The following is a 24267-nucleotide window of genomic DNA, read 5'->3' as shown; positions in this document are numbered from 1 at the left end:
GTTTTTAATGTTTTCTCTGTAATGCTTTTACATTAAGAATATATGTGCTCGCTCAGAAAGGCCTGTAATTGTAAAACCAGAGGCAATTAACATAGCCTCTGAGGAGAAAGCAAAGCCATTTGGGCAGTGTGGCTTGCTGGGAATCACAATGTAGGCAGGGAACTGTGCAGCCTGGAAAAATCCTGGTCAGGAGGGAGAAACGTGTCTCCACCCAGAAGAGGCCACAGCTGGGGAGCCAAATGCCTAGAGTAGTTGCCCTTTCTGACCACAGAGGAGGAATACAGATGTAGTTGCCCTGAACTGTAACATCTTGATTACAGTGAACAAGTACCTTCATGGGGCACAAATACGGGTACTGAAGGACTCTTTAATCTAGCACAGGAAGAAAGAAAATGGCAGAGAGGAGCCAGCCAAGACACTAGCTGGTAGGAGCAGAAAACAACCAAAGAAGGGGCTGCTGCACTGGAGGAAGGAGGCAAAATGGGGCCCAGACAGGGCTAAACCCATCCCCAGCACCTCCCTGGTCCCAGTGTTATGCAGGAACACACACACACACTGGGGGTATTAGGACCCAAGTGGTGCCTCTTCTCCTCCCACCATATACCCTTGGGGGGAAAGTCCAAAGAAGAGCCAGACAGATAGTCAGCTAGTAGGAGCACAAGTTGCGAAAGCAGGAACCTCTGGATATCCAGAGAGCTCTCTTCAGTTTTAAGTGGATTTTCTCTGCCCTGTACTGCTTAACCATTTGCTCCAAACCCTGTCCTTCCTCCTCCCTCGCAGTCTTCTCTTCCTTCACAGGATTCATTTAAGCTGTCATGGGATAAAAGGGAAGGTGCTCATATGGATTGGTAAAAGATAGGAAACAAACGATAGGAATAAATGGTCAGTTTTCAGAATGGAGAGAGGTAAATAGTGGTGTCCCCCACAGGTCAGTACTGGGACCAGTCCTGTTCAACACATTCATAAATGATCTGGAAAAAGGGGTAAACAGTGAGGTGGCAAAATTTGAAGATGATACAAAACTACTAAAGATAGTTAAGTCCCAGGCAGACTCTGAAGAACAACAAAAGGATCTCTCAAAACCGGGTGACTAGGCAACAAAATGGCAGATGAAATTCAATGTTGATAAATGCAAAGTAATGCACATGGCAAAACATAATCCCAACTATACATATAAAATGATGGGGTCTAAAGTAGCTGTTATCACTCAAGAAAGAGATCTTGGAGTCATTGTGGATAGTTCTCTGAAAACATCCACTCAATGTGCAGCAGCAGTCAAAGAATGTTGGGAATCATTAAGAAAAGGATAGATAATAAAACAGAAAATATCATATTGCCTCTATATAAATCCACGGTACACCCACATCTTGGATACTGAGGGCAGATGTGGTTCCCTCATCTCAAAAAAGGTATATTGGAATTGGAAAAGGTTTAGAAAAGGACAACAAATATAATTAGGGGTATGGAATGGCTGCCATAAGAGGAGAAATTAATAAGACTGGGACTTTTCAGCTTGGAAAAGAGACAACTTCGGGGAGATATGATAGAGGTCTATAAAATCTTGACTGGTGTGGAGAAAGTAAATAAGGAAGTGTTATTTACTCCTTTTCATAACACAAGAACTAGGGGTCACCAAACGAAATTAATAGGCAGCAGGTTTAAATCAAACAATGCTCAGTTAACCTGTGGAACTCCTTGCCAGAGGATGTTGTGAAGACCAAGACTATAACAGGGTTCAAAAAAGAAAGAGAGAAATTCATGAAGGATAGGTCAATCTATTAGCCAGAATGGACAGGGATGGTGTCCCTAGCCTCTGTTTGCCAGGGGCTGGGAATGGGCAACAGGGGATGGATCACTTGATGATTACCTGTTCTGTTCATTCCCTCTGTGGCACCTAGCATTGGCCACTGTCGGATAACAGGATACTGGACTAGATGGACCCTTGGTCTGACCCAGTATGGCTGTTCTTATGTTAATTCCACACCTGCCACTCTTACGCTCTTCTCCCCTCCACTTCTGAGTTTTTTCCATTTAGCTTATCTCCTTTTACATAAACCCAACAAAAATTATGGAACTAACATGACACCAACATAGCATGCTTCTGTGTTACAAGCCTTTCCCCACTGTTTGTGTGTCTTGTCTATTTAGATGGTAAGCTCTTGGGGCAAGAACTGTCTGCTACTCTGCCCCTACTCAACTACCAAGAGAAATGGTGGATTTTCCATTTCTTGATGTCTTCAAATGAAGACTAAATGTCTTTCTGGTACTTATGCTTTATTCAAACACAAATTATTGGCTCAATACAGGAGTAACAGGGTGAAATTTAAGGGCAGACTAGATGATCTAATGCTTCCTTCTGGCCTTAAATTCTGTCCATCAATAACCTCCTCCAACACACTTCTACAGTATACACCAGTGTCATGACATTCTTTACAATCTCACAAGAGCACTAAAACATGGCACAAAAGATCAGTGTCATAAGCAATAATTTACTCTTCTGGTTGACTGAATTAAAACAAACGGGCTAGGGAGCAGGAATGAAGATCTAGGTCAGGTTTAGGCTACATTTCATGTTTGAGGCCCAGCTTAGCAAGGTTTCAGGTTCAGGTTCAGTAACACTGAAGCCCCAAAAGCATCTCAAGAAACATTTCAGCCCAAAGTGCTGGAAATCTTGTGGGATTTGCTGCTCTCATGAGATTTCTACCTGTGTGTGTGGAATTCTTATAGGCGCATCAGCTCTCACAAGATTTTCAGAAAATATGCCCCATACATTTTTATTTAACACAAGACCAAAATCATAGAGGTGGTCCAAATCTGGGAATCTAATCTTCCCATAGAACATGTAGTGGTCCAGATTGAAGGTTCTAGTTTTAGTGCATCTTTAAATTAAAATGCAGACATTGCTAAACCAAAAAAACCTGAAAATGCAGAACGCTCATATTGATCTCCTGAAACACGGCAATGTACAAAAACAGTCACCTGACAACACCACTCAAGGGGAGGGAGACGTCATGATTTCAACCTTCTTGCTGAGCATGATAAAATTATCTTCTCCGTCTTGGGGGCTCAAAAGTTCTTATAAACAGGGTAACATTCACCCCAGTGCAGAGGGCCCATGCAAGGTACTCCACAACACACAAAGTCTGAATGAGCAGCTTAAAGGTTGCATATGATTTTGGACAGGTCCCCTTGCTGCTGGACTGACTTTCATCCTATCTCAACTTTCTACAAAGATATGAGCAAAAGAGCAAGAAAATCCATTTACCCTGAGAAAAGCAATCAAGTTAGTATGGCTAAATATATATGGCCTTGCCAGCCCTTCCTCTGTTCGCATGTAAAGGACATTCGCAACAAGCTCTTGAGACAGTTGACATAAGACAATGCCTTTATCTACATACCTCTATACTGTGTGAATAGTTTTCAAGGGCAAGGTTAACAACCCTGTAGTACTTACTTTTATCTGTATGCATCCCCACCCCCTCTTTTCTTTTCTTTTTTTTCTCCCAGAAGAGGATTCACATTTGAAAATAAGCAGAAAGTGAATTATTCATACCAGGAGAGATAAAAGGGAGAACATTTCGTAGACTAAAATATTTAGACCCCTAGCTCTGAGTTTGATCACACATGCTAACTCGGCATCTTGAGAACTGAAATGTACCTAAATTAAGTGGTATAAAAGTATACATATAAAATAGTGAACATTAATCAGAAAAGAAACCTCTAGCAGTAATATCAACATCAGTGTTTTACCTGTAATACAGAATTAGTTCAAATACAATTAAATGCACATGCAATTAATCAACATTCTTATGTTGTCCTACTTAACAACATCTAAACAGCCCATGTGAAATCCCTACATAAAATAGGCTCCATGCAGAAATGTGCCATATGTCAATATTCAATTAAACAGTGTTAATAAAACAATTAAAAAAGAACTAAGAGGGGCATGGATATGAAGTACTCCTGCCATACACTAGTTGATCTTTAAACATTTTCTAAAGAAATGCAATAAAAAACTATTAAAATATTTATGTCATGTTTGCATTAGTTCTATTTCATGTACTCAGTAGAAATCCTACTAGTGGTTTAAAATGCAAAACTACTTAATATTACATAAAAAGAACAGGAGTACTTGTGGCATCTTAGAGACTAACAAATTTATTAGAGCATAAGTTTTCGTGGGCTACAGCCCACTTCATCGGATGCATAGAATGGAACATATAGTAAGAAGATATATATATATATATATATATATATATATATATATATATATATACAGAGAAGATGTAAGTTGCCATACAAACTGTAAGAGGCTGATTAATTATGATTAGCTATTATCAGCAGGAGAAAAAAAATATTACATAGTTGTTCTTTGGTTATGTTAAAAAAACATTCCCAGTTTTAGAATTTCTAAGCTGTCTAATGCCTTCTACTATTTTGGTGGGGAGAGAAGAGCTACTTCCCCTCTTTAACTGAGAACAAGACCAACGACATTCATTTGTTTCTAAGTAATTGTGCTTTCAACTACTTATCTACGAGGTAACACTACCGTTAGTGTACCATAGTGGGGACTGTGGCTGAAGCAATATTAACCTTGAATTAGATTCTGCCACCCTTCCTCATATAGTAGTCCCAAATAGGGTGACCAGATGTCCCAATTTTATAGGGACGGTCCCGATTTTTGGGTCTTTTTCTTATATAGGCTCCTATTATCCCCCACCTCATCCCGATTTTTCACATTTGCTGTCTGGTCACCCTAGTCCCAAATGAATCACAATCTCACCCAAAATCATTACTTGTGGAGCTACACAGTAACCTTAAAATTTGCCCTGAATAAGGCTGGCATGTAGCTGCACTACCCCAGGTGCTGAACAAAGAATGAATTGAGAGTGACTCAGAGAATCACGAAGCCTCCCCTGCTCCCTCATTTGCTTTGTGGAGCAGCTTGCTCTGTTGTGTGAACCTGGCCAGGCTGCTGTAGGTTATGAATAAAGGGGTGGAGCCAGGGCTCACAATGAAGAATGACAGGTGAGTAGCTCCTGATCTCCTCACCGTCATGGGAGTCACACTCTGAGCAGGGACTAGCAGGGGAGCTTTATTCCCTGAACAACTGAGTCAGGCTGTGGCAATCAATTAATCAATTTCATTATGACTGCCCTTCTCTCCCTTCCAGGCACTAGTTCTCCAGGCACTAGCTGAGGGAAAGAGTTTCAGGACCCAGCTCATGATCTCTCCCACTCAGCCCCCAAGGGGGAGATGAAACTGTCTGCAACATTAGTGGCTCCCCTTGCACTCAGGGACCTTGCACTCAGCCCTTGCACTCAGGGACCACTGAGGCTTCTGGGCTCTCTCTCCTTGCATATCCAAACACAGCAAACATAGCTTGCCCATTGAAGTAGAAACAGCTTATACATAGTGAGGGCTGGATTCTGATACTGTAGTGCATTACTCCCTAGGAAGCCCCACTGATGCCAGCAGGGGTATTTGGGAAGAAAGGTGCTATTCAGCATGAGCAAGGCTATTGGAATCCAGCCCTTCATGGAGAGCTTACACAAGAGAGAGGGATTATTACTTTGTTCCAAAACATTGTGCTGGTGCAGCAGTTCTTTTGATTTGTGTGGGCTCCTCCTCTCCCCAGTGCATACCAGAGAAGCCTTTTATCACTTGATAAGTAAACCAATGTAATCAAGTCCAATTCTGTGCTATCTGCATGGGAATTGGAAAAATCTAACATGAAATCTTTCCCATGTACATGAACAAAACATGGCTCAGGTCACCATATGAACTGCACACTAGGGATTTAAAAGGCTTATAAGTAAGATGTGAAAGACATTCACATTAATGCATTCAACAATTCAGTCTCTTCTCTGCCCTTTCCTACTAAGTGAATTCATTACCTATCAAAAGTTATTGCTGGTCCTTTTTTATTCCATTTACTTCCACTACCAGTCACTGACACACATGTTCAAACTAATTGCTCCAGGGTGTACCTACTTTATTTGGGGTGCATGCCAATTGTGGGGGTAGAGAAGCATCTCTGACTTCCTCAAGGCAGTGACACATTCTTAGATAATTTCAGTGAGGGGCGGGGAGAAGATAAAAATGTCACATCCCCTCATTCTGGGCTTTTTTTTTTTTTTAAATTAGCATGACTCCTTTGGTTCACAGCAGCTGCATTCACTGCAGCCAGGAGGAAGGCATCTTCTGAGACTGTGACTTTAATCCATAGTCAATTGCTGCATATTGCAATGCAGGTGAACTCCTCCCCCCCTGAAAACAAAGTAGCATATTCCCCTGCCTCCAACCAGACTGAAGTGCCATAGTCCTGACGTTGCCAAGAGAATGTGCATGTATTTTTTTTCTAAGAATTGTCAGGTTGAGCAACCAACATTTCTGTCTCTGATAATACCACTCCAACAAACTTTCCTAATACAAAGCCATTTTCATGTCCACGCATTTGTGATCTTCTTAGAAGAATTCACTTGCAATTCTGATGGAAATGGCTCCAAATATGTACACAACCACGTCTCTTCTGAAAATAACACCAATTATTCTTAAATAGATCAGAAAGTGGCTGCTAGCCGAAACCCTTTCAGTAACAACTATGAAAAGCCATTTCAAATAAGCCTTATTATTACACTAAATCAATATACCTGTGAGTTTAAAGGAAATCAAGTGCATTTCTTATTGAAGCATTACTTTCTTTTGTGATACTTCAGAAAAACACTAAAATTGGACACTAGGGCAAGATACTAGCTTTTCTCCCCTTTTCCTTTCACTAAATGCAGCGACAGATTCTCAAAAGTTGATTCATCGTCTTCTTTCTAAATAAACAAAAACAGCAATGTAGTATATTTATTAGAGTATTAGTGTCCAATAAAACAGTGTCACTACTACAAACAACACTACAGGCAACATTATCCAGTAGACAGGATATTGGACTGAGAATCAGGAGACCTGGGTTATACTCCCATCTAGGGCAATAACCTTCCCCCTTCACGTCTCATTTTCTCCATCTGTAAAATAGGGATACTGCTACCTACCTTGGTTTGTAAAGTACTTTGAGATACACAGATGAAATAAGAGTTTATTATTATTCATCAAAGTAGCACAGACTAGCAATGATCTACTTATACTTTTAACAAATTAAACATTTTTCTGGTATTTATTTAAAGTACTGTTTTTCATTTTAACTAACAATTCGAGTCATTGATCAAGTCAGGGCAAATTTTAACCATCAACTCCCTGCTCACCCTTCCAAAACAAAATATTATCCAGTACATGCTATATTAAAAAGCTATAGCTGATTAACATTTCATTACAGTTTATAAGTCACCTTTTGAATGTCCAGAAACTATGTAATAGACACATCACATTTTAGGGGTTGCAACATTGCACCTTAGTTTGGCAGGTGAATGAGTCTTTGGAAACAGTAGATGCTTACATTTCACATTCATTTTCATAAGAAACCCGCATCATCCCACTCCTCCGCAATTTCTCACACACATACAAAACTCTGTTTCAGAGGTGTTTTCTATCATAATTATTGCCAGCATTTATGTTGACCTTACTGCAAACCCCTACTAATGGTGCCATTTAGTGTGGCTTTTTAATATTTTATCTGGTTTTATCGGATCTGTATTAGGATAATTTGAGATATATTCTGTTTTAATTCCTTGTGTAGCACCCTGAGTACTTTGGCAGTTCATAAATAAATAAAGTTATTAATTCTTATTATTATTAGTCCAACTGAAACAAGAGAAAGCACCAATAAGGTCTATCAAACCAGCCATCCTATCATCACCCCCACCATGACAAAATGCAGTTAGATCTATTTGAAAACGTAGATCAAATTTCAACACACACTCACACATGTACGCACACATTCACGCTGGAGCACCAGATCCATAATAGAAAATTTTGCTTATTAACAGGTACACTTAATGCCCTGTTTCCAGCAGAACATAGTGGGTTTTAAACACTGTTATTCCAACTTTTGATGTGGTTACTAAATTATGGTGTTAAACTCATCTTTGCAGCCAATAATTTCAAAAGTGTTTCTTCAAAACCAACACCCAACTAGGGGTCCTGTCTAATACAGGAAATGTTGTTTCATCAAACTTGACATTTACTGCAAAGAAACAAAATGCATACATAGAATTTATGAGTCGCCATGATATATTTATTAACATTAGATTGTGCTTTTACAACTGGTCTTCAAAGATTTTTCATCTCTTAGCCAAAGTGTCATCTTTTCTAATGACTCATAATGAAGACACATTCCATTTAGCTTAATTTTACTGGCTCATCAGTCTTTTATTCCCAAGCGAATAAGTTGTTCTTTTTAGCATGTTCACCCCCACATAAGAGTGGCCATTAACTATCCATTTTCATTATGTAAAAATCAGCTAATCAGGACTGTCCAAGAAATAAATGATGTTATGATTAACGAGAGAGAAACATCTGCTTAGAATTATCCAGACTGCTGTTTCAGGACTGATAAGGCATTTATTGCCACAGTATTAAATTACAACAAGCATAAACTGTGTTTTTTGGGGAAATGTAGGACCTGCTTTACCTAAAGGGGAGAGGAGAAAAACGTAGCCTTGGAGCATGTTCTATCCTGAGTTAATGCAGAACCATCCCCACTGCCAACTACAATCCCTGAAAACTGTGTTGACAAAACTAACAGTGAAGGAAAATAGAATGAAATCCCGAGCCTTATGCAAAGAACTGTGGTAGTGTGATAAAATTGCATCTTTGAAACCATGGAAGAAGCCGCACTTCTGGTAAGACTATGATAAAAAATAAACACATGCACCTTTCAAAAATCACAACATTCAAAGGGTTGGAATTCTCTTTCAGCCCCAGACATAAACTTTCCATTTATTTTATAACAAATGGAAGCACTGTAACAGTCATAGAGAATAATATGGACCATATCCAGCTCACGTGAATGCACACCATTCCCACTGAAAATGTGTGTGTATCTATTATTAAAATTTGACTTTACAAAACCCCTGTAAAATTCAGTTCAAGTTTAACTTGTCTAGACAGGGGACTGTTATTTTGTTAGGAGAGCCTGACACATACCATTCCAATGTCACATGTTTTAGAAACTTGTTTTATTGACATTTGAACATCATTTTAAAAACAACAATGAAAGTTTAGAAAAATATCACCTGTCACAGCCATCAGGTAAAATACCACATCAAAGCTGCCCTGCATGCTAAATGTCCTAACTTGGTTTTCTTAGACACAAAATAGAATATCATGTAGGAATAGGGCAGTGTGCCCCTTATCTATAACTAAAGAACATTAAGACAGCGTAAATATGTGGATCAGGGCAAGGAACAGGCAATCCCTGCTCTGATCCAGTGAGGTCTGAGAAAAAATAAATTGCTAGGAACAATCCCATTCAAAGACAGAATGAATTTTTCCAGCCCTCGTGATTGTGGAGACAAACTTGAAAACATGAACCCTAAAGCTCAAAACCGAGAAGGCACTAAAAAAAACTCAATGTGTGTTATTTTTTTTAAAAAAACCTCATCATTTTTAAAGCAATCTTGTGATGTTGGGGGTCTGACTCAATTTTTGAACAGCTTGGAGTTGGCAATAAGTCATGTGTTTTTATTACTGTAGCTCTTGTCCTTCCTCACCCTATCCTCTCCCTTCTGTGGTGTTACCTCCACTTGGTTCCTCAAATCCAAAATGTATTTTAAGCTTTGAAGCAAGGGAACGTGACTTCTTATTGGAAACAAACAGATCTAGAATACTTATGGATGTTGTAGCCAGAGCCATTCCTAGGGTACGGCAAATTGGGGTGACAGCCCTGGGCCCCCTGGCACTTATGTCCAGGGCCCTGCACCCCCTTAGGGACAGCTCTGGTTGTAGCCATACTATTATGATAAAATAAATGGCTTGAACCACATATTAAAATATGCAGCTTTAGGAAGACTATAAAGTTCACTACCTATTTACAGAAATCTTTGATGTGCTACTCCTAAAATACATGAGTTGTGCTTTATTTTGTTTTTTAGGTGGGACATATCCTATAGCACATGTACTATACTCCATCGATATTTAAAATGACGTACAATCTAGACCATAACTCTGGCTAAATTAACATACATATGACAAATAATGAATGGTAGTTGGGGAAGAAAGGTATGTGGAAGAGCAAGTACATCCAGTCAGTCTTAAGCAACTCAACCCAAGAAATCAGCAACAGCAAATCCCTTGCTGACAGTGGTGGGTCTATTGAAATCAGACATTGACAAAAAGACCAACAACTAATGCTACTAGAAAATTATATCTTGTAGTTTCCAGTTAGGTCCTGCATTAGCTACAGTGAAAGCTTAGTGTAGTTTAACTGCAGGCTAAAAAATCCTGTTGCCCTCCTGGGCCCGAGAGTGAACTTGCATTTAGTTTCCAGAGAAACTAACTGAAGTCCCACACATGGTGTAGCAGTAGCTTGGGTTCCAGAAGAAGGACCAGGGAGTGAATTGAATTGTTCTTTTTGATTCCTTCAATCTCTAGGTCAGTGGTTCTTAACCTGGGGTGCATTTACACCCTGGGGATGCGAGATGCCCTTTCTGGAGGTGCGAGACATACCAGAATTTTTTTAGAAGGTAAATCATCGAAAACACAAATTAAGCACAGGCACGTAAGTACAACTACTTTGTTTCATCAAACCTATGTATTTATTAACATTATACATTTTTTAACGATTACTGTAATATACAAACAAAAAATATATCCAGGTTTAAATAACTGACCTACTTCAACGGTTTTTGATAAGGGGTGCGAGAACATATTTTGATAACCAAAGGGGTGCAGGCTGGAGTAAAGGTTAAGAACCACTGCTCTAGATGTTACATAAAATAATGGGAAAATCGCCTTGATGGACTGCTCTTCAGTGCATTCTATATTCACTAACACCTTTAAAATACATATACAAAATTCAACAGAGAATAATAAAAGATCATTAATAAGCTGGCATTTTTCCCTATAAAACTCTTTATCAAAGCAACAAGTTAATTTTTTTTCTGCAGAACTTTTGGAAGAGACTAAAAATTCTGAGAAATTGAATACAAGCCCAGGGAGTGTCACTAGGAGCAAAGAGAAGATAAATTCTAGAGGTCACTGGACTTACTGTCATCTCTCAGTCTCAGGAATCTAAATAAGAAATGAGCATCAAAATGAAAATACCTAGCAGAAAATTCATTAAAAGAATGTTTTCAAAATCAGGGCTGAACGTTTACAATTTTCTTTGTCTTTTCAGAGCAAGAATGTAGTACCTGCCAACTTTTCTGCGAAGGGAAGCAGATGCCTCTTCGTTTCAGCATAGCATTTTAACGCATCAGACAGTGCAAGACAAAGTCACCACCTAACTTTCAGTGCCACTAAAACATTGAACACCGAAGGAAAAACAGCATGCTTTTTCCAAAGTATTTCCACTTTAATCCAAATGGTTGCAAACTCTGAGATCTACCTGGTTGGGAGATGGGAACATTGTGGGGGAATAATCAAGAAGTCATCTGAGAGCTTTTCAAACAATGTGTGGGGTTAGTTGGAAACATTAATGTGTCAACTGCCAAAATGAAAAATGACTTGGTGGCATCTGAGAGGCCTTCATTTAAGTTCTGATGCTCATGTGCCACATGTGCTGGAACATAATATTTAGTTGGGTGTTTATAAGATTTATGTAAAGATATTTTTCTCCCTTCCTCTTTGCTAATTATTTATTTTGAAGCCATGGATTATTATATTTTGTCTGTGTTTTTATTAACATCGCCATCAGTACTGTTTCTTGCCACAGGAGAGGGAGTAGACATTCCTCCTGCATTATTACAGCTGAGTCTCTTCTCTAGCCTCCCTACCAAGTGATGTTAGAATACAGTTATCTGAAAACATGACATTAAAGACAGGAAGTAAGAATTTAAAGCTAACATTCCTTTATCTTGTTAAGTACACTAGCAAGTATGTTCTCCTAACACTTTTTATAAAGCTCATTAGCAGATACAACTGTTTGCTTTACTCTGATGCTAGTGACAGAGAAACTTTACATGAGAAAATACCTTGTGTTCTCTTGATTCAAGGCTATTACCAGGTTGCAGCATCTAAAACTAATGTTCTTAGTGAATCACACGTCTTCAGTTCCCAGCTGGCTCCACAATCTTTTGACCTCGGGGTGGTATAAACATGTTCTTCCATAACTTCATTGTGTGACACAGAACAGCTATTTCCCAGGACATTGGAGGACATGAGATAAAGAGGGCATGGACATGTTCATGACACGGTGACATGCAATCACCATGGTGGTCACAATAGCGGCTCTAGAACAGCAGTTTGGTTCTTTTCTCCTTCCCATTCTAAGTGTTATATTAATATAAATATTTATAATTCATCTTTTCCCCAACCTGCCTTTTTGTGGGTTTAAAAAAAAAGGCAGGGTGGGAGACAGATCAAACCATCAAAGCTCTCTCTCCTGATTTCATTGGGTACTTCCATTTTGACATAACCCAAAACTGGTACAACAATGGAACTAGACAGCAGAGTAGCAGCCAAATCCACATGCACATAACTAACATTTCTATTACCAATTTACAATATTACTTACAGGACTGTGGAATAATCTGGCCATGCAACTGGAGGAAATTTCAAATTGTGAATGTGTAAATTCCATGTTACTTGGAACCCCGTTACTTATTATTTCACTGTTTGCACAAACTGGCCTGGAGACAAGTCCTAGGTGAAGACTGGCTGCCTGTGAAGTTTCAGCTTGTAAAATCCAGCCACTGTTATGTTGTATGGGGTGAAATGTCTTAACACTAGGAGTAGTAGTATATATATTTTCTTCCCCATAAAACAAAAATTGGTAAGTAGATTTTGCTCAAACCTTCCAAAAATATAATCTTTGGTCTGAGATCAAGCATGAACAATTTAATTAAAAAGATTTTTTTTTCAGAAAGTTGAGAGACTGTGAATACAGAGCATTATATGGGAAGTCTCACTCTGTCCTTAACAATAGCTTTTGCCTACAATTGGTAAATTGCTTGCCAGTTCTAATGCAAGATAATGTTGGTAATTATCCTATAAAATTATCAAAGTTACTAATGAGACTAGCGAAATTTGTAATCATCACTAGCCATCTGATCAGGAAAGATACCTCTCTTTTTTCCCCCCTCAAACACAGAATATTCCTTTTTATTTAAAAAAAAAACTTGCCAAAAGATCAAAGCACACACATTTTAACACTAATGAATAATTGCTGACTTTAGAAAACAATACCATGGTTTACTTTTAGCAAAGATATGACAGTTTACAATACTTAGCAGTATTCAATTCTATGTATAAAACATGCAATCCTTATACAACCAAAAAACTGTTGCAAGTGATCTTATTGGGGGCATGAATTGGTGTTCATGTTGCACTCCCCATCAGTACCCAACTCGGGCCAAGGAAGCTAATGATCCAACAACTAGGCCAAATTTGGTGATGAATCCTGGTCACATGCCACTTGAGGCACGTTGTGCATATGCTAAGCAGAAGAAGTGACCTTACTTCATTTTTTCAAAATTAATAAAACAATGGTATGAACTCTACCCTTTCCCACTAACTGTTAATAACTGACTCCCAATATCTCAATGCAGTGCACACATTTAGACTGGTACCAATGTGGAAGTCAATTGCATTTTTGACTTTCAGAACAACTTTTTACTGCCACTAAAGTGTAACTACAATTGTTAGCTTGCTCTGAAACACTGCAGTATGGCTCCTGTACTTGCAGATAAAATAGTCAGGGAGTTACAGTCTCCTTGACCAAATTACAGCAGTGAATTACAACAGTAAGTATATTCTGGGAGGCCCTATTTCTCCATTTAATAATTTTGTTTGTTTTGACTCGTTTTCTTTATCCACATTTCAAGCCAATGATTATATACAAATATGTCAATTAATTAACAAATATTGTCAGTTATTTTCTTTGGCAGTAGAAGTCCTTTATTTCCTTTTAAATCATGCCAGCTAAAGCATCATCAACAGGCCAGTCATGATTCCTATTCAGAAAGAACAGGTTGGGAGGAACATCGGGATTTTTTTTCCCTACAGAAGCATGCACAAAGTATTTTTATGATTAAGAAAAGATTCGATGAATGGTTTAGGCCAAAATTTCAAATGTGAGTGCCTAAAGTTAAAGGCTTAAGGCCTGATCCAACTCCTAGTTAAATCAAGAGGAGGAGTCTTTCCACTTACTTGAATGGGAATTGGATCAGATGCCATAATTAGGTCTTTAAATAAAATGTTCTGATTTTCAGAGGCGGTGAGCACCAACATCTTTCACTGTCTTAAATGGGAGCTGCATATGCTCATCCCCTTTGAAGATCAGATCATTTTTATTTATGGGCCTAAATATGGATTTAGATGCCTAGCTTTAGTCATCCTAATATGCAAATCTACCACGGGGGTATTTCATTTCTGTTTTAGTCATCTCCTTCCTTCCCAAATGTGCCATTTTATAGATGAGGAAACGTAGGCAAAGTAAAGGTCAGTGATTTGCCCAAGGTCACGCAGGAAGTCTATGGCCTATCCACAGGCTCTCAGGCCTGTATTTTAACCATAAAAGCACCCACATGCAAATAGTAATGGCATACATTGTACAATAAATCTCAGGGAGAGAGTGTGCCCCTGAGCTGGGCATGGAGAGGATCAACTCCTTCCCGCCTGTGTAAGAGGTAGCCTCTACAACCCCACTTAATCCAGGCTTCTAGAACACCTCTCTGCTGGTTTGGATATCCACCCTTGGGAAGAAGACAAATTGGGGCAGGAGTAGACAGGTCAAAATGATGATAAATTATAATAATAATGGTGACATACACATCGTCCTCTTTCCAGCCACCAGGAGCTGACAGGGAAAAAGTTAACACATACCAGGGTTGAATTGTCTTTTCCATGAGAAACTTCTGCTTTTGGATTCACTTTTCAAGAGGACCCTTGTGGTATTCACAGCCAGAGGAATCCCTGGTATTGTGCCTCCACCATAGCATTACTGCTAGAACATAGTGCCGCTGCATAGTCAGACATGACCCTTGACTTGTGGACATCTACACTTGCAAGGGATCTGCAGGGTTAGATGATTGGTCTCTTCTGTAGTGGGGCAGACTATGCCCCAGCAAGAGAAAGGCATGGGGAAATTTGCAAGGGGAACAGGAGAGGATCATCTTTTTCTGTTCTTTATTTCTTTATTCAAATACATTATAAATTGGACTTAACACAACACAAACTTGAAGGGAAATGGGCAGTGAAATCCATGTGTTCTATATCTCCATTTAGATATGCCATATTACTCTTCTCAGGTTAGGGAGAATTATTATTTCCATAATAAGTGAGATGCTCAAGGTCATGTTGGAAGTCTGTGGTAAAGCTGGGAACAGGCCCCAGATTTTCTGAGTCTCAAGGAAGGGCCCTCAGAACAAAGCCATCCTTCTTCCCCACTCTTCCCTCAGATGCTGTCTAATTTATTATGAAATTACCACCCTATTTTAACCTTCCATCTTTGTCTGATTGACCCTTTTACATCCATGTGATTCAAAGTTAAAAACGGCTAACATCTGTTCAAAGATGTGTTTCTTAATCATTGCCCACCCTAGCAAAGCATTTAAGTATACAATTAACTGTGAGTGAGAAATTTAATTCACTTCAACTGGATTACTCACATGCTTCAAATTAAGCATGTGCTTAAATGCTTTGCTGAATAGATGCCTATTTTTGCATCGGTATACAGTATGTTTCTGCTATCAGTATACAATTGCACCTAGAAAACAGTTACAGATTTGCCACATACCACTCCACTGACAAACTCAGATTTAATGTTAATTTTTTTTCTGGTTTCATTTACCATATTAAATCTGCTCTCCCTTTAAACCACATGCATAACTCCCATTAACTTTAATGGAATTTGCAAGCACAAAAATTATTGTAGCTTGCACAATAAAACTGCATCGGTATTATTTCATGTAATGCAGTATAATACAGTGAGGGCTACTTCGAATGAAATTTTATTTTGTAGCTGGTAGATGATTTGCTGATTTTGAAAGTCTCTTCAGATGACAAGTGTTTCTAAAACATTTTGAGGTATTGAAGAACTTCAAGGCACCCAGAAGTGCAATCGTATTCTGGAACTAAATCATAAATGTGCCTGCAACATACATTCCCAAGATAGTCCTCTAAGACAGACAAATGGAATTTATTGCAAATAATTCTGCTTTTACCAAATATGACTTCTGTCTGGTCACTAAAATAAAAGTTCTCAAACACTGAGCAAAAATTTATGTAGGGAGATTTAAAGTATGCTTAATAGTTGAAGAACTTCAAGAAAACCTGAAATCTATGTATGTGTCTGAGTATGTATTTACATAATCCTTCCCAGTGCCAACTATAAATGCTGCATAAAAACAAAACATGAACACATCTTCTGATCCTAAAAATCAACAAACTATTTAATTCACATTAAATATTCCCACAGATAACAGATGGTTTAACACACCATTCCCCAATTGGGTCAGCTAATGCATCTGAAATCATTTCTTGAAATACAACTCTAGCTTTGGAAAATCTCTACAGTTTTCAGTAAATGGGTTTTAACGTGAAGGCTACTCAGAGCAGCTGTTTCTGCTAAGTCTGGAAAACTGTACCCAGTTTTTGCATAACCCAATGCAGAATTTATGTCATTTAGGTTTTTGCCCCCCGATTCCTCAAGGGATAACATATTTTACATGAAACAATCAGCAGTAACATTACAGAGCATGCATGTCAGAACTTTGTCATCACTTATTTAAGGACAAATTGTAAAGGTATTTGTACTTAGTATTCCACTTTATTTCAAGCACACTGACAATAGTTTTTTCCAACACTCATCTTTGTAATAGGCAGTTTGTGTTTCATATGTTAAACTGCATTCTCCAAAAGGTTAATTTTGGTACTTTCTACTTTGTGTTACTTTAGTGCCGCTAAGCTGAGGATTTCAAAAGGCTTTACACAAATTAATCAATTAAGCCTTCAATGCCTGTGTGAAGCAAGTGGCTTTATCTCCATATTGCAAATGGAAAGCAGAGAGGTTAAGTGATTTAATCACCATCAGAGCGAGTGAGATTGTGGCACAGCTGGGAATAGAATCCACCCAACTCCCAGTCCCCAGCAGCTATAATCTCTAGGGGGCATATCATGCCCTCCATATTCACAAGTAGAGGTTACAGGGATACAGCATATCCCAGCATGGAGGAGAGTTGAAAGGAACAGTGTTGCTGCGTTGAATTATTCCCCACCTCCTATTGTGAGCCCGCAGAAACCCTTCTACTGGATATGGGCTGTGCTACTAGAAAGGGGATGGAAGGAGTCAAGGACATCATGTTCCACAAACACATATACCTCAGGGATGATGAGGTTTCAGCCCTGGAGGCTGAAATTCCCTTTCAGGGAGATCCCAGGGCAGTGTAGGATTTCTTAACAGCATAGCATGTGCTGTCAGGGAACTGGAATGCATGTGGTGCGGGTAGAGGGGAGACCGATCAAGTATAGCAGCTTCATTTTGCCTTAGTGGATCCTCAGGGGAGACTTATGAGATGAAATCCAAACCAGCTCTGTGGAGATGGGTGGGGACACTCTTCCTCACAAAATAATTCTAATGGAAATAATCTGCCTACGGAATGATCTGGCCCTAGTTAAGCATCCTGCCTATTCTATTCTTTTCTTCTGAAGGCTTCTCATCATAATTCTGAGAACCCAGCCACAACGACCTTCCAAAGTTCTTGGAAACAAAGGAAATCATAGTGCTGCTTCTAAACAATACAAATTTCAAGAGCGTGTTCTCTCCGACCATTCTCATACCCCATCATTCTATAGCTACATATTGCAACACAGGGCCTGCCTCTACATATGCCATTGACACCACTGGAATGTAGCCACTGATTTCTGTGGGAAAAACATCAAGTCCTTAGATTGTAAACTCAGTGAAGCATAGATTATTTCTTCTTATACATCAGCATACTCCCATGAACGTCAACAGTAATAATGAATAGCACACAGATATTCATCCAGTACGCACTGTGAAGCAATGTACACAAAACTGGTGTTCACCAATGTGTACCTTAACCAAGTTATTGATGTTGCTGCACTAATTTTGCTGTTGGATTCAAAACTGATGGTAGGATTTGATGGACAGAGGCATTATGACAATGTCACAGGTAATTGACAATTGTAAATTTAAACCATTTGTAGATCATCAGCAATAATTTGGCTTGCTCTGCTCCGGAGCATGGAAATAGCTCCAGTTAAAGCTTTTACTTATGATTGTATTTGGACCAGATGCATTGGGAGCTCCAGAACTACATATTTTGGAGGAAATTTCTTGATTTACTCAGCCAGTGGTATCCTTCTACAATTTTCTGGCCCCAAAATCTCTGCCAAAGATTGATAATTTGAGAGTTGTTTAGAATAGAAATTTGGATGGACAACTATCTCCGACCTAAGGGAAAACAATTATATCTAATGTTGAAAAAATAACTTTAGACCTGAGGCTATGGTTATTAATAAAAAAATACTTGTTCTAACATACTGGTCCCCACATAGGCTAATGGTAATGGACCTCATAAATTCTGACCACTGCTGATGCTAAATTATCTCATATGTTTTGGGAATGGCCCTGTATCGAGAATTTTTGATAAGAGGTGGGGAGGAAGACCAATTTGATATTGGATGCTAAACTGATGCCCTCCCACTTAAGTTTCATTTCGGGATACATCCTTGGTACCTGGAGATTATCTGACAAGGCAATGTGGTTCCAATGTGCAGCTTTGGTCACTAAAAAATTTATCCTGCAAAAATGGAAAAGTCAGTCCCCACCAAATACTGATGCCTGGCTCAGTGATATGGCTGACCTCGCAGCAAGCAAATGACTGGCATTCCACAAAAAAGGAATGCCCAAAATGCAAAGCAATTAGGGATGACTTTTTAGAGCTCTAGGATTAACATAGACCCTGAAGATAGGTATGTCACTTCTCCTCCCTTCCCTTTACCCTAACTCTCTTTATTTACATTGTGTATTATGATAAATCTGGTATATTAGTATATTTGTTGTATTTAGAAAAATTAATAAAAAATATAAATTAAAAAATCACATTTTGATCCCGAAAAACTTAATGGATAGTAAGTAAAGATAATTTGTAAATAAAGGATTTTTTTAAAAAGTAAACCCCCGTATTCCCAAATTGATGCATGATATCATCATTCCTGTTAATCAAGCAGATGCTTGAGTTCTCACATTAGCTGATCTGCAGTCCTTTCATGTGCTTTTTATCGCTTAAAGTCAGCACAACTTGCAGGCCTAAAGACATCTAAATCCAGTTGTTGACTGCAGGTAAAACAGGATTTAATATGTTTACTAATGTCAATATTAGTGGTTTTATGTTCTTTTAAATCTTTGATAGAGAATATGAATAGCTTCCTCAATTGTGGCATATTCTACATTCAGGAAACTAGGCATCCCCTTTGTCAAAGATTAAAAGAATATAAAACTAATACCATACTAAGCAAATTCAGTCTTCTTTTAGCTGCAATGAACAATTGGAACTGAATAATCTCAGAATGCTGCAATCTGTATCTTGTTTCAGACAGAGGAAATGAACTACTAAGAAGCACTGAAAATCAGCAACCATTGTGATTTGGGTATAACACCGACTGGGAGAGTGAAGTGGACACTGTGCCACAGAGGGATGATGTTCGGATCATCCGACTGAATGGTAATAAAAAGCATTATTCCTGGTTTTACCATGAAGTAGTCGAGAGGTGCCCTCACTGAGGTCCACACTGGTTACTTGTCACGAGCTTGAGTGCAGCACGTTTCATACTGTGAACATTTGTTTTCATCCCCCACTCTAACCCCCTCCCCCCCCAAGTTTATACAGTACTACCATTGTATGTCTGTGCTTGCAGCTTCGCTGACAGATGAAAAGAAGCATTTATTGCTAGAGTTCACCAGCTAGAAAACCTGCAGAAAATCCTTTTCGCTATTCTATAGTTTTAGGAAAATGTGATCATAGAACGTATCTGAGACTGGATCTGCAATGTAACACACACTGTATAGTATTTTGTATGAAACACACAGGTCATTTTCTGTTAACTTAGATGGTTCCACCTCTGTCTGCTTCCGAGAATGTGGTTGGTACTGTTGGCATGAGAACTTAGGCCTAAAGAGGAAGGATGACCTCATGGTTAAGTCAAAGGACTAAAACTTGGGTGGTCTGTGTTCAATTACTGGCCCTGACACAGTCTTCCTCAGTGACCCTGGGCAAGCCACTTAATTTCTCTGTACCTCTGTTCCTCACCCCTTGTCTGTCTTGTCTAACTGGACTGTAAATTCTTCACGACATGGACCCTTTGTTTCTATGTGTATGTATAGAGCCTAGTACCAGGGGGCCCTGACCTCAGTCTCATAATAATGGACCAAACTAGTGGTACCAAAGAGAAATACACAGTTCTGTCCTGCCTACCTATGGGCATATCATACAGTACCAGCAAGGGCAGCTGAAACTTGCACAAAACCCAGTCCATGTGGCCGGTAAGTGCAGATTTAGAGAGAACAGAGCTGAACAGGAATTGTTCACCACCCGCACAGAGGCTCTACTGCATGAACACCACACAGCTGGGGCTTTGCAGTTTGGGAGTATCATCTTTCCAGGGATGGTGGGACCAAGACAGATGATAACTGCTTTATGTGGCATCATTTTCCCTCCCCCTCCAAGAAACCCATGGAACCTCCACTGAAAATTCCAGCAGGGGACTAATACTGACTGACTCATGCTCTACATCTCAGGGGCAGGGTGTGTGTGCACAGGCAGTCAGCCAATGGCAGCAGGGAGTATCAGGGAAGAACAGACCCTCCAGGAAGATGCTCCAGGACCCACAGGGTTTCCCTCAATATGTAAACAGAGGAAGTTACCACTGGAAAAACAAAAGGCTGATAACATGGAAAACACAGGGGGAATGGTTTTCTTTTCAATGTCTTATATAGAGATACTAGATTCTTACAACATGGTAACGAGAATTATAAGAGCCAAAATACAACCTGGAATGAAACACTATTGGCAGGAGTTTGTTTCCATAAGCGCTAGGAAGTAGACTTTCCCACAGATCCAAGCATTACACACCCCATCAGTTTTAAGACTATAATCCCTCCACTAGCACCTCTTGTGTGCAAGGAATATGAATCAGCTCTACTTACTCATTTCTCTCCAGACTGATGACTAGTTGTTTACTTTCAGTTTGTATTAGAAACTTCAGCAGTGCTGGGTGACTCTGAAAAATGAAAAAGAGGACAACTAAGTTCAATGCTAATAATATTCTCTTAGGGACTGATGCTGCAATGTGCTCAGCACCCAAATCCCACTGTATACAATGGCAACTCAGGGAACCTGGCACGATAGGGCCCTTGTTCCTAGAAGGGAGAACGTAATGTTGAGAGAACATTAACTCTTCGCAATGCAACAGCTTATAAGCAATATTTCTCTGTTAATAAATAAGAGAGAATGGCAGTACGGGTATCAACTGGGTATCACACTTGCTTCATAAAGACAGATGAAAGACTCTATACATGTTAAGGAATTATATCACTTGCACTCTTCCTGAGATCAGACTGTGGCAGGAATATAGCTCTGATTCAGTTTATAAGACAGAACCACAGCTGTACATTACAAATCAGTTTCAGGAGGCCTTCTGGAACGTCCCCAATACAATTTTGAAACAATCTTTTTCTTCAAATGCTGGTGTAATGACATCTTGCCACTAATGCCTCATGAAAGCTCTCGCTCACTGTTGAGCTTTTAAAATGAGCTGAATCAGCCTTAGGCCTTGTGGGGCAGTTTGCAATTAAGATGTTCATAGTCACATCCAGTTCCCTCCTCACCTGTAACCAAATCTGCGGTGTTGAGATTGGGGAGTCAGCTATATGGCTCCAGTCAAAATAGTCATGTACTTGAAGCTTGTGCTTAAGTACTTTGCTGAATCAGGACCTACAATGTAGACCCCCTGGGTAGCACAGACCTATGACCATCATTGGAACTTCGGTGGGAAAGGCACCACTGCTGAATTAATTTATTTTTCCCTAGGAATATCTGTAAATTTTAACAGGTATTTTTATAAGCTTTCTATAAAACAAAACAAAACCCAAACAAAAACATACCAAACCCAACCTCTCCCTCCCAAGGTTTTTAACTTAAAAAAAAAACAACCACCACCACTGCCATTCCAGGCAGAGTGATCAGAAATAAAGAAAATAATAATCACAACAATCTCTGTGAAAACAGACAAACTATTTGATCTCTCTAGGTCACAGTTAGAGCACCATTAAGAATGCACAAATATTTAAGAGGAGGACTTTCTATACCAGATGTCAACTGGAGAACAGCACCAAAAAAATTAAAAATCCCACTCAGGACTTCTAGATTTTATTTCCAACTTTGACACAATTTCTGGGAGATACTGGGCAAGATATTCAATTCTCTGTTCCCCACTTTCCCAATAATAATTCTTCCCTATATTAAGGAGGTGTGAAGCTCCATTCATTAAATAAGAGATACTCAGAGAGAAGGTTAAAGGCCTGAAACAAACTATTGTAAGATTCTAAGAGTGTGGAGGAGTGGGCATTAAAATACTACGGTAATGTTGCACTCTATATGATTTTATGAAAATATGCTAATGAGTGTGAATATAATATAAGTGCAATATGCTTCATGCAAAAGGTCCCCTGTAAGGTATCATTACAAAGCTTATAATCTACTGAGTGTAGTCATCCAATTTGTATAAATGTATCATTCTTGTATCTGCAACTAGAAATATGAAATATAACTGAGGTCCTATTGTAATTAGACAAAGTGTGGCTCATTAATGGTGGCTTGGAATCTTGATGGCTCCCATTAACCAATGCAATTGGTTGTAAATGGCTCTGTTTACTTGTTAGTCTTCCTGTATACCTGTGAGCTGGCAAGTGGATAATGAAGTCTTACAGTGACATGTGATCATGTCATCTGAACTGGAATCCATCTTTAACTTGATGCTTTTCCATTTAGAAAGAGGAGTAGGAACCCAGAGGGGGACAAAGGATTCCTGCCTTGTACAAAAGATATATAAGAGGGTGGAACAGAACAAAGGGGGCTGCAGTCATGAGAAATCCCCTAGCTACCACCTGAGCTGGAACAAAGACTGTACGATTGGAAAGGATTGGGACCAGACTAGAAAGGAGTCTAGTCTGTGAAAGAAGCTTATTGGAACATCTTTGACGGTGAGATTTCATCTGTTCGTACTGTATTAGGCTTAGACTTGCGTGATTTTATTTTATTTTGCTTGGTAATTTACTTTGTTCTGTCTGTTATTACTTGGAACCACTTAAATACTACTTTTTATATTTAATAAAATCACTTTTTATTAATTGACCCAGAGCAAATAATTAATACCTGGGGGAGCAAACAGATGTGCATCTCTCTCTATCAGTGTTATAGAGGGCGGACAATTTATGAGTTTACCCTGTATACGCTTTATACAGAGTAAAACAGATTTATTTGGGGTTTGGATCCCATTGGGAACTGGGTGTCTGGGTGCTAGAGACACAAGCACTTCTTAAGCTGTTTCCAGTTAAGTCTGCAGCTTGTGGGAAACGTGGTTCAGATCTGGGTCTGTGTTTGCAGCAGATTGGAGTGTCTAATTCAATAAGACAGGGTACTGAAGTCCCAGGCTAGCTGGGAAAACTCAGAGGTAGTCTCAGCATATCAGGTGGCAGTCCCAAGGGGGTCTCTGTGACCCAACCCATCACAACTACTTTGCCTAGTGAGCCAATAACCATCCAGTAATTCTTGAATACTGCACTTGAATGCTGAATTACAGTTTACATGTGCAAAGTCAGTCCTAATACAAAGCCCACATTTATACTAAGGACCATGTGATCATCTCGCTTGGGGGGAGTGTTGCCTACTGGTCAGGGGACTAGGCCCTATGACATGCAGAGGGGGGCTTTGGTAGGGGAGCCCAGGGCCTCCCACTCCACCGGACTCCAGCCCAGGGTCCTGTGCAGGCGACCAAAGGGATTGACACCCAGGAGCGCCTTAGGGCTGCCCTCCCTGGGCCACTTCCTACCACCCATCTAATGTCCAAAGTTTACAGCCTGTAACGGGAAGGTGTGAAGGGGATCAGCTCATCGCTTGGCGCCTCTTCGCAGCTGGT

General features: G+C 39.4%; 1 protein-coding gene across 1 annotated transcript in view; it reads right to left on the bottom strand.

The window, feature by feature from the left end:
• The window catches only part of ADAM12 (ADAM metallopeptidase domain 12), a 346313-nt gene that overhangs the window by 220471 nt on the left and 101575 nt on the right, over nt 1–24267 (bottom strand). Inside the window, exon 3 of the mRNA XM_084634670.1 lies at nt 21278–21351. Coding sequence (XP_084490796.1) covers nt 21278–21351 — 74 coding nt within the window. The remainder of the gene's footprint in view (nt 1–21277; nt 21352–24267) is intronic.

This window comes from Lepidochelys olivacea (genome assembly GCF_965140295.1).
Source record: "Lepidochelys olivacea isolate rLepOli2 genome assembly, chromosome: 7".
Classification (NCBI taxonomy): Eukaryota; Metazoa; Chordata; order Testudines; family Cheloniidae; genus Lepidochelys; species Lepidochelys olivacea.
The sequence above is the reverse complement of the archived record's forward strand: the minus strand, read 5'-3'. Positions and strand labels throughout refer to the sequence as shown.